At 41.5% G+C, this 12,066-nt stretch overlaps 1 protein-coding gene across 1 annotated transcript in view; it reads right to left on the reverse strand.

Moving 5' to 3' along the window:
• The window catches only part of PRUNE2 (prune homolog 2 with BCH domain), a gene marked incomplete at both ends in the record, with an annotated part of 135,167 nt that overhangs the window by 87,289 nt on the left and 35,812 nt on the right, over window positions 1–12,066 (reverse strand). The window contains 2 exons of the mRNA XM_084304662.1: window positions 216–310; window positions 3,081–3,233. Coding sequence (XP_084160788.1) covers window positions 216–310; window positions 3,081–3,233 — 248 coding nt within the window. The remainder of the gene's footprint in view (window positions 1–215; window positions 311–3,080; window positions 3,234–12,066) is intronic.

Below are 12,066 nucleotides of genomic sequence, written 5' to 3' on the forward strand. Positions count from 1 at the left end.
TTTATACACCATCAAACAGATCAACAGCAAGTAATAATCAGGTGCATACAAATGATTGTGAGATCAAAAACAGCTACTGGTTCTCTCAAAAGTAATTACATTATATATGAGCAGAAGTTTCACTAACAAGAAAATATGAGGTTCAAAATCTTAAAGAACTCTTTCTTTATGCAATAGGGCTGTTTACCAGCTACATTATTTAAGCTTCCTCTTACCTCCAGTGTCATGTACACAGTGCTAATTGCTACTTTGATTTCTCCATCTGAAATTTCCTTGAGATCCTTCAGCATAACTTCCTCAATGCTTACACCTGTTTTAGAAGAGAAAGGAATTTCAATACATTCAAGAATCCACAGATGAACAGATATAGCAACTCAAATTAAAAATACAGTTTGAACCTTAATGTTGAGCCTTCTATATTTTAGGACACCCTATAAGAACATTAAAACCAACATTAATAATTCAATGCATAATATTTCCAGAGGTTTTCTTTGAGCAAGGAAGAGATTAAAAAGCAACAACAAAGGATGAAGAATTAAGTCTCCTGCAATGAAATGAAATTGCGTGAGCGCTTCTACTTTCTAGGTCAACTGAATTCTAGTTGATGACAAATATATACCTAGACCATCCTTATGCCACTAATATGAAATATTTCTGGAATAAGAAGCACACTAAAAAGCACATGTAGATTATTATGGCATTTCTAAAATATTCAGAGGCAAAGCATTAAGACATTCTGTAAACACAAAATCATTCAACCTTTCTGGTTTTCCTGACAAATTGATACCAACAATGGTTTACGTACATCAAACAGTAAATGAACCAACGGGATGTGTATGTACCATAGAAACAGAAATGCAGATTATCATCCGAAAACAGAGTAAAATTGGAATTGCTTAACACTATACCCAGACATGTTGATACGCTTAAGTACAACGTATTTAAAATCCATATGACTAAATTTCTTCAATGGGAGACGTTTGACTTAAATACTTTAAAGATTCTTATAATAAATATATCTCATGTATAAATACACAGTTGTATCACACCATCCGGAGAACTGAGAAAGTAGCCAAATACCTATACAAAGAAAGATGTGAGCTATTTACTTCAGTGTCGAGTGGCAAATAAAGTGTCCACAGACTTATAAAACTTAGCTGCATAACATCCACAATGTGTTTGCATGAGTGATTTTTCAGAGGAAGCCAAATACCCACTTAAAGCCAAAGAAATGAATCATCTCATTACCGTTCTTGTATAGAGTCCAGGTACTGCATTCAATCCAATGACAAGATGAACTGGCTTATGTTCATATATTTATTTTGTTTTTGAGTCTGTCCTTTTAAAAATATTTATGTAGCCTGTAGACTTTCTGTTTGACTACAGACCAGTGTGTCTCAAATAACAAGTGAATTCATGAACTCAGGCCAACCAATCATTATTTCTGCATGAAGCTGAGAACGTTTTTGCCGAATTTTCCTAATATGGTCTAAAATAACAGGTATGTAAGGCACAATGTTCAGCACAGGTCAGTGTCTTCAATGGACTTCAGAAACTCTTCAGTACTTTACTAATAAACACCATATAAATGTATGCAATGTTAAATACGTACCTTAGAGTATATAGAAAACAGCAGCTATGAAACAAAAAAGCATGACATTACCCTAATACAAAACTTGGAGAAGTAGGCATAACAGATTCAGTCTGCATGACACTTATTGCCAATAGTTTTTATATGCCACATGAGCAGGGTAAACTATATCAGTTATAAACCCTCTAGTTTCTTGTGTACAAACAAGTACACGACACTACTAAACCACCTTCCACAAAAATTGGCAGTACTGAGAGCAGAGTTCAGTAAAAGCCACATTCACTGCCTCTCCAATCCAGGCCACATAGTTCATTTCTGAACTCTGAATTCTTGACTAATGTCACAAGAAACGTCAGGGAACTATCCAAAGACTTACGGCCCTGAATTACTTATTTTGCAGCCTCACTGAAAGAAAAAGCAAAGGGAGTAGCACCTCAAGTTCTGCCCTGAACTACCAGTTTGGGAACCCATTTCAGGCTGAAGGTCTGAAATCAGGTGAGAGTATTCAGCAGATGGGTGGACAGAGAAGAACGAATAAAGACTACAAGTCTAAAGGGACCCTGTTCATGCCTGATATATCTAACATGAAAGTATCTCCATAATTCAATGCTCACTCTTTGGAAAAAACTTGGTAGTGGATGTCATTTAATAAAGACAGTAAAAAAATTGACTGATTGCAACAACTTTCAGCATCCCTTCACAAGCCTGCGATCAAATACTAACTTCACACATTCTGAGTTTTGATCACTGAAATAACATCAAAATGTCTTCATTTATTTCTAGCAGAAGAAAATGAAAGAGTTACAGTTTTCCCTCTGTTTCCTTAATCTTAGTCAAAGTCACTTCACCTGTACGGAGCCCTAGCCCTAATAGCTGAAACCTTGATAAATTTGGGAAGGTTCAGAATAATAAAATCCACTCCCGTGACACTAAGGGGACTGCAACACAGTTTCTGCATGTGGCCTGAAACATTGATTATACCTCTATCCTGCGTTCCGCTTCAGTAACACAAATACTTGATTAGCACATGCTTGTTAAAGCAAATATGTGAAATAAATTAACTTCTACTTTATCTGTAAATCACAGAATGGCTGAGGTGGGAAGGGACTTCTGGGGGCCATCTGGTCCAAGCCCCACACTCAGGCAGAGCCACCTAGGCAGGCTGCCTGGGACCATGTCTAGGTAGCTTTCACAGACCTCCAATGAAGAAGACTTCACAGCCTCTCTGGACAACCTATGCCAGTGTTCTGTCACCCATAAAAGCAATATAAGATCATTTAGAAGTTCTGTAGTTCCTCAGCAAAAATTGCAATTCCATTATTAGAATTTTAGTCTAGTTATTTTAAAATTAAATATAACTACATGTAACTGTCAATGAAGATACAAACCATCCTGAAGCTATACTCTCACCACACACAATGAGCCAAACTATTCAAATACAGTTAGGTAACTGCATTTGTAAAATGTCTGAAAATGGAAATTCGATTACCTTGAGGGTTAAGCTGAGTCTCCTGGAGAACAGAGATAATTTCCTCTCGTGGAGGAAGACCTGGGAACTTCTCCTCTAGAACTGACAGCACTTTCTCCTGCTGCTCTGTGATTCCGTCAAGCTCCGAAGACATGCACTTGAAGAGTATGCTTCCTGAAATGTTGAAAAGTAAAATCAATGCCTCCTCTAAACTGTGAAGAGGGACTACCTACACCAGGATGTTTACCCCATCACCGTCCCTTTCTTCTTTGGAACTTGTTCCCACTGATGAGTTTAATGAACTGATAAAATGCACAAGCAAAATGCCAAAATAATTAGATATACTATCACCTGAAAACAAAAATAAAACTGTTTATATTAAGATTATACTTTTTAGAAAACAATGGCTTCTTCTACATTGTTTGTATCAAATGATGGCTTCCAAAGGCAACTATACCTAGAATTTTAAAAAACATACTTGAGTATAGCAAATAAAACTTCAAAAGTGCACTAGAAGGGTATGCTACAAAATACAACAAGGTACATGCATGACTTTAGTTATTTCAGTTTATTTGACACTAGCTGAACCCCTGTCAAAGAACATACAAAAAAAAAAGCACACTACGTTCAGCCAAACAAAATGATGCACTCTATTTAACTCTATCTAACCTTTAAGGTTAAGAGAAACATAGTTCAATGCATAACTTCTTCAAAATTGGTATGCTCTTACAACACAAAGGTGAGCTTGATGTCTTTTCAGACCACTATGTTCTGCATCCTGAATGTGAACAATTTCTGACACAGTTGAAGGTCTCAAGTCACTCTTTCATTACCTGAAGACTGGGATTCCATTTATTAATATATTCAAGGGCAGCCTTCACATCCAATTACTCACACTAAATTAAGGACAATAAAGTCTTACAATTCAGCATTGAAATTATTTATTACTGTACTGTGCACAGGGATTGATTTCAAACAAGAGTATGATTACATTGCATCATGCCAGGTCAATGAGCAAATCAGTACAACGATATGATAGTTTTTATAAGCCAAAATGTTAATGTTTTAAAAAAGAGCTAAGTGAGAAAAAGAAAAACTTGGACATAGCCATCCTCAATCTCACTGGGCTGACTAGGAAATGTAGATCTATGCACATTGGCTGACATGCGATAATGCACCAGTGGTCAGGGTTCTTGAACAGAAGATGAGTATTTTCTGTTCTCTTTTCTGTTCTCTCCAAACACCCAGTATGAATCTGGTTTTCTCCTACACTGCTACCATAGAAAATAATGAAAAGTATTTCTTCAAAATGTCTAGAAGCGCGTGAAACACAGAAGAGTTTTCCTATGCTGAGTACACACTACTTATTAGACAAATCCTGTATGGATTAAGTATCTTACCTACGAAACCTATAATTCAAATATGCTATACTTATTTGTCATATTAATCTAAGGAATACATTTGACATGATGTGTTAAAGGACATGTGAGAGTAAAATATACATATCACAGATATGATTCTAACATCAGACATTACTGAAATCACAGTTTTCCTGGTAAATAGGCAAGAACTAGAACATCAAAAAAAAAACTTAAAATGGATCAACACCTATTAAACTTAAAAATCCTTTGAGTTAGTTTTTAATTATGTAAAAGTCAAAAAATATATCTACAAAATAATTTGCTTTTTAATTAATCGTATTAAAAGCAAATGTTCAAGACAATGTTTCTGCCCTGTTTGATAGCATTAAAAATATTAAATAAATACAGACCAAATGAAAATCAAATATACTGACACAGATTTTCAGAATTGTTTTATTTTTATTTGTATATTTAGGTACTCATAAGAAGGCTCCAGAGAAAACTGATTTCAGATGTCTCCAGGCAATTAACTGATACTTAGCACCCAGGATATATAGACATATACATTATATATTAGTGATATAAAACTCCCAAGGAATTTAAACATAGTTGGAAGCCTCAATTTTCTGTCCCTTTAACAAGAAACAACTTTCCCAATCAGCAGCCCCCAGAATGATTCAGTATTATTGTTAATAATACTGTATTCATATATTAATACTGCTACTCAGTAACAGTATTCCTTCATTGTTCCTACTTCTAATCAGAAAACAATGCATGTGCTACATATTCTTGTCCGTATTTTCAGAAGAGCAATAAACGAGTTATATGACCCACAGCGTACTCCCAGTCAGCACAGAGCTGTACCTGAATAAATAGCAGCTTAGGTACCAGGTTCCATGAATTATTTTAATAAAAACAATCTTCTGATTTTTAAGCACTTTTTTTTTTTTTTTAACCTCTGGGAGCAGACAGCAGGGTGCCCATGAATACACACAGGAAATTAAGACTCCCCTGCCAGGGGGGGACTGGGGACACCTCCCATTAGATCAGATTGTCCAGGGCCTCATCTAACATGGCCTTGAACACCTCCGGGGATGGGACTTCCACAGCCTCTTGGGGCAACCTGTTCCAGTGCTTCACCACCCTCTGAGTGAAAATTTTCCTTCTAACCTCTAATCTAAATCTCACCTCTTTTACTTTAAAACCCCTTGTCTTATCATTACTTACCCAAGTAAAGAGTCCTTCTCCTTCCTTTTTAGAAGACCCCTTTAAGTATTGATAGGCTGTGATGAGGTCATCCTGGAGCGCTCTCTTCTGTAGGCTGAACAGCCCCAGTTCTTTCAGCCATACATCATAGGAGAGGTGCTCCAGCCCCTTGGATCATCTTTTTGGCCCTCTCCTGGACCCACTCTAACAGATCCACATCCTTCTTGTCCTGAGGACCCCAAACCTGGACACAGTACTCCAAGTGGGGCCTCCCAAGGGCTGAGTAGAGGGGCACAGTCACCACCCCTGACCTTCTGCACACTGCTCTTTTAATGACGCTTCAGTCAAAGTGTTTTCAAACCTTTACCAAAAAAAAAATGCAGTAAAATGAGAGGTGCAAGTTCTACATCGAATCAAGCTCAACACTTTTGAAGTCAATGTTATACCACTTTTCTGTGTGCCTGTCAGGCACGATCTGCCCTTAGTGAAGCCAGGTTGGCTTAATTTCCATGTGCCTTAGCACAGATTCCAGGAGAATCTGTTCCATGATCTTGCCAGGCACAGAACTGAGACTGAGTGGTCTGTAGTTCCCCAGATCTTCCTTTATTCCCTTTTAAAAAACGGAGGTCATGTTTCCCCTTTCCCAGTCACTGGGAACTCCATGAGACTGCCACAACTTCTCAAGTGTAATGTAGAGTGGCTTAGCAACTGCATCCACCAGTTCCCTCAGGATCTGTGGATGCATCTCATCAAGTCCCACGGATTTGCGTACCTTTAAGTTCATTAGATGGTCTCAGACCTGGTCTTCTCCTACACTGGGTGGTTCTTCATTCTACCAGTCCTTGCATTTGCCTTCTGGGATCTGGGCTATGTGGCTAGAGCTCTTGCTGGTGAAGACTGAGGAAGAAAAGTACCTCAGCTTTCTCCATATCCTGGGTAACCAGGTCTCCCGTTTCCTTCTGGAGGGAGCCCACCATTTCCTTAGTCTTCCTTTTATCTCTCACGTACCTAATAGAAGCTTTTCTTGTTGCCTTTGACGTTCCTGGCCAAATTTAATTGCAACATGGCTTTGGCTTTCCTAACTTGATTCCTGGCTGCCCAGACATTTTCTCTGTATTCCCATCAGGCTTCTTGCCCTTGCTTCCACTCTCTGCAGGCCTCCTTTTTCTGTTTGAGTTTGTCCAGGAGCTCCTTGTTCACTCATGCAGGTCTCCAGGCATTTCTGTCCAACTTCCTCTTTGTTGGGAAGCATCGCTCCTGAGTTTGGAGGAGCTGATCCTTGAATATTAGCCAGCTTTCTTGGGCCCCTCTTCACTCCAGGGCTTTGGCCCATGGCACTCTTCTACCACACAGATCCCTCAAGAGGCCAACGTCTGCTCTCCAGAAGTCGAGGTCAGCAAGCTTGCTGTGTCCCCTCCTCGCTGCCCTCTGAATGCAAATCTGCACCATTTCATGGTCACTGCAGCCAAGGCTGCCCTTCAGCTTCTCATTCCCCACCACACCCTCCTTGTCAGCAAGAATGAGGTCTGGCATAGCACCTCTCCTTGTGGGCTCCTCTATCACTTGCAGAAGGAAGTTGTCATCAGTGCATTCCAGGGCCCTCCTGGCCTGCCTGTGCCCTGCTGTGCTGTCCCTCCAACAGCTATCAGGGTGCCTGAAGTCCCCTCTGAGGACCAGGGCTTGCAAACGTGAGGCTGCTGCTGTCTGTCTACAGAGGGCCTCGTCTGCTTGGTCTTCCTGATCAGGTGGCCTGTAGCACGCTCCCCTCGTTCTAAGGTCCCCTGTCCCTGCCCTCCCTGGAATCCTGACCCACAAGCTCTCTCTCAGCTCCTCACCCATCCCCAGGCAGAGCTCCATGCACCCCAGCTGCTCACTGACACGCGGGGTGATGCCCCCCTCCTTGCTTCCCTCGCCTGGCCTCCCTAAACAGCCTGCATCCTTCCAACACTCCAGTCGTGGGAGCCATCTGTCCCACCACGTCTCTGTAATGCCAATGAGAAGAAAGCCCTGCAGCCATGCGTACATCTCTAACTCCTCTTCTTTATTCCCCGTGCTACTTGTGTTAGCATACAGACATTTAAGTTGGGCCCCTGATGAAGCTGACTCACTGGCTGCACTGGCTGGAATTCCCTTGTGCTGCCCTTCAGGTGCTCTTCTGCTGACCCATGGCCCTTCCCCAGGCTCTGGGCATCTATCCCTGGCACTCGTATCAAACTGGGAGGAGTGGGATGGACTGAGGTTCTCCTCCCCTGCCAACTCTAGTTTAAAGCCCTCTTCACCAGTGTAGTGGGTTTACGTTTTGGTAGCAGGGGGCCATAGTGGTGGTTTCTGTGAGAAGGATCTAGAAGCTGCCCCATGTTTGGGAAGGGCCCCATTGTTTTCCAGGTCTGAGCCAATAAGCGATGTTGTTTGCGCCTCTGTGAGAGCATATTTAAGACAGGGAAAAAAACGCTGCACCACACAGCAGCTGGGAGAGTGAAGGGAGTGAGGAACAGCCTTGCAGGCACCAAGGTCAGTGTAGAAGGAGGGGGAGAGGTGCTCCAGGCGCCAGAGCAGAAGTCCCCTGCAGCCTGTGGTGAGGACCATGGTGAAGCAGGATGTCCCCCTGCAGCCCATGGAGTACCACGGTGGAGCAGGGTTCCACGCTGCAGCCCGTGGAGGAGACCACGGTGGAGCAGGTGGCCCTGCACCGACGGAGGCTGCCGCCTGTGGAAGACCCCTGCCGGAGCAGATTGCGGGCCGGACCTGTAGCCCGTGGAGAGGAGCCCACGCAGGAGCAGGTGACCTGGCAGGAGCTGCCCGTAGGGGAGCCAGGTTGGAGCAGTTTTCTCCTGAGGGATGGACCCCGTGGTACGGACCCATATCTGGAGCAGTTCTGGAAGAGCTGCTGCCTGTGGGAAGCCTACGCCGGATCAGTTCATCAAGGACTGCATCCCGTGGGTGGGACCCCACAGCACAGGGGACGAGAGTGACCGAGAAGGAGCGGCAGAGAAGAAGCGCTGTAGACTGACCATAACCCCCATTCCCCCGTTCCCCTGCGCCGCTCGGGGGGAGGAGGTGGAAGAGGGTGGATGGGGGGGGAAAGTGCTTTTGGTTTCTTTCCTTTGTTTCTCATTTCTCTAGCTTGTTAGTAATGAGCAATAAATCTTACTATCTCCTTATGCTGAGCCTGTTTTGCCCGTTACAATAATTATTGCGTGATTTTCTCGTCCTTACCTCAACCTTTGAGCCCTTTTCACATATTTTCTCCCCATTCCTCTTTGAGGAGGGGGAGTGAGAGTGGCTGTGGTGGAGCTCGGCTGCCCACTCGAGCGGAACCACGACAACCAGCTTGGCAATCCCATGACAGGTGGATAATCCCATGACAGGTCCCCACTAGCTCCCAAGATACCAGGTTTCTCAAGGCAAGTCCCATGGTCTAAGTAGACAAACCCATGTGTATGGCACCAGTCCTATAACCATCTGTTGATTTGCCATAGTCAACAGGCCCTTTGATACCCCTTTACTTTGAGAGGAAGGACTGATGAAAAAACTACCTGCACTCCCAGTGGAGCAACAGTGTTGCAGGAGTGTTGCTCATGACAATAAAACTAGTTTCATTCTCTTACACACACACACTAGGGAAAGGATATTTTTAATTATTTTTTTAATCTACTTCCCAATCAAAACAGATGGAAAGACTCCCTATGACATGGTAGGGCAGCCTATCATGCATTTCTACAGGTAACTGCGGTTTTTTTTCTTGTTTTCACTTGTGACAAATTCTGCATTTCTTCAAAAGTAAGGCAAAGCCTCATATTTGGTCTCAGGTTTGGCAGGACACAACCATTACAGTACAGATGTAAAAGCAGAATGTGTTTAGAAGTGCACTGCATCTACCTGGAAGCCTGGACCCTTCCCTGCTCACCTCAATGTTGACCTCTTTACATATTTTGATCAGGGACAACACCTTCAAATAGCAAAGCAAACCTAGAAATTTGGGGATTTATCACTTAAAACAAGAATGAAATGTAGTCAGCCTGAAATAATGCCTCAAAATAAGCAGATATCTTAAAAAGGTTCTTAATGGTCTTTTTTTTTTTCCCCCAGCTGTTTATCCCAGCAATACTGTAGTGCTTGCAATTGTTAACATTTCTAATAGGAATTTTTCTAAAAGAACAGAAAGGAGAGTTCGCAAATTCACAGATGTCAGCAACTCCTATGCTCAACATTTATTCTTCATTCTTTAATACTATGTTCATCAGCAGGAAAAAAAGGCGCACACTTCTCACAGATATCCTCAGCATCCCTTGGAGTGTTAAGATTTCAGGTAGTTTAAAAAAAAAAAAAAGAAACAGTTAACTTGAGGTACTTTTGCTTGTCCAAAGGTCAGTCCATTTAGTCATGTGGTCCCTTGTGAGTACCTGCTGTAAAAGAGATACATGGGCTCAGAAATCTCCTGCAGACTTTACTGAGTGCTGGTGCAACTCCCTCAGGGTTTCTGAAAGCATAATGGAGGCTGCTCTGTCTGCTGACAAGCACAGAAAAAAAAAAAAAAAGAAATATATAATAGGCAACACAAGATTCAATATTATTTCTTGCGTACATCATACTACATTACAGATGTTTTTTTTTCCTAGGGAGAGGTCACTAGAAAATAGGCTAGCCCTCTTAAAAAACTATATGCATTTTATTCTTTTTGCAAAGCAGTTTGGAAGTGAAGCACTAGTTTTGCCAAAAGCAATTGCTGTGCATTAATATTAAACATGATCTAATGAAGGCAGAAGTCGTTTTGGGAAAACATTAAGAACAGCACAAGCATCTCCTGAATTATAAGTTTGTGGCTGAAAGAAACAGTACAATGAAAATATAGGCATTTCGCCTGTTGAGGTTTTGTTCCATGACCTGGAAAAATTTAAGACAGGGAAAAGCAACAGTCCCTCATGGAAAGTATACTTTGACACCCCCTGCGCCCTCAAAAAAAAACATCAAACGCAATAATGAAAAAACAACCACTGCAGATTAAACCAAAGCTACGAAACAGACTGAAGCAAGCACTTTTCATTGTAATTAACAGCAAAGCCACAAAGCTGGAATGAAATGTAATTTTGGGGGCAGAGTGGGGTAGCATTGCCTTTGAGACAACTGTTTCCGTACATTAAAATATCTATCCAAACAACTGCAGTGTTTGTTGCAGTTTAAAATGTCCCCTTGTTTCTCACATGTATATTAAGGATGAAACAATTAGGGAACATGTGAATCATCTGACTGACGTACAAGACAGAATAACATAAAAAAAAAAAAAAATATTGGCATCATTTCTGAAGTCCTTAAAAGGACATTTCTTAACATTAGCCTGGGTGGCTAGAACAACAAACTAATCTTCTCTACTGAAAGTCAGACTGCCCCAACAGAGCACAAAAAGACCTCAACTATGCAGCTCATTACTAGCAAAAGGAGACTCACTTTAAAAAAAATTGCTGATGCTCTTTCCATAAATGTCTCTGTTTACATGTTGCAGTCTGTACCTTGTGGCATCCTTCAAGGCTTTATACAAATAAACATAAGGAGGCATTTTTTAGAGTACACTGACCCAAGGTACCTGACAGTGAGTGCTTGGAATCACATCCTTGCCAGCTGGCTGCTACAAAAAATGTAATGATTCAGCAGTTTAATGGATCTGGAGTTTGGCAACAGTCCCCTTGTAAACATCTCTGGGGAAATAAAATAACACAGGCTCAAGACTCTGGCAGGTTCCATAATTGTTTGCTTCTGGCACAAATCCAGGGACAGAGCAAGCTCTAACTTAAGGCAAATACGGCTGTACAATGCTCTGACTCTCAAAGAGCTTCTATTCAAAGCCCAAGGGTAGAACCAACTCATAGCATGTATGATGAGGAGAAAAAGATACCAGGAAACCACTCAGCTAAAAAAAAAAAGTTCTTAAATATTAAACTGCCCAGATCAATAATGCTCAGTTTCACACGGACACCCTTCTTCTTGATTGCTGTTGTTCTTTTTCTGTTTAAACAGAAGAATAGGTGAAGTTTGTTCAAAGTTGAAATATGCAGGCTATTAACGTCTGCTTTTATTACTAAAGTCAACAAATTGCTAACAGCCTGTGACAAAGAAACCCCCTCCAAAAAGAGGCAAAAAATGAAACTGTTACAGCCACTATGCAGTAAGTATTGAGACATGAGATATATGTATTATCTTGCAAGTCTTCTAGCAAAATACTCACTGGAAAGCCAGAAAATGAAAGATGAGATCCCAATTCAGACAGAGTCAGGGATCTCTCAGCTGTTTGGAGAAAACAAAATCCTAATTCTTACCACTCTGACTTCCATTTTGGTACTCTGTTCCTAGAAGTCCCCCAAAACTGATACATACAAGCATCATATGGATTTCCCTTGGAAGTAACACAAAGTCAGAAAAACAGAGCAGGACCCTCTCCATTGACT

The sequence above is a fragment of the Netta rufina genome, assembly GCF_964035555.1.
Source record: "Netta rufina genome assembly, chromosome: Z".
NCBI lineage: Eukaryota > Metazoa > Chordata > Aves > Anseriformes > Anatidae > Netta > Netta rufina.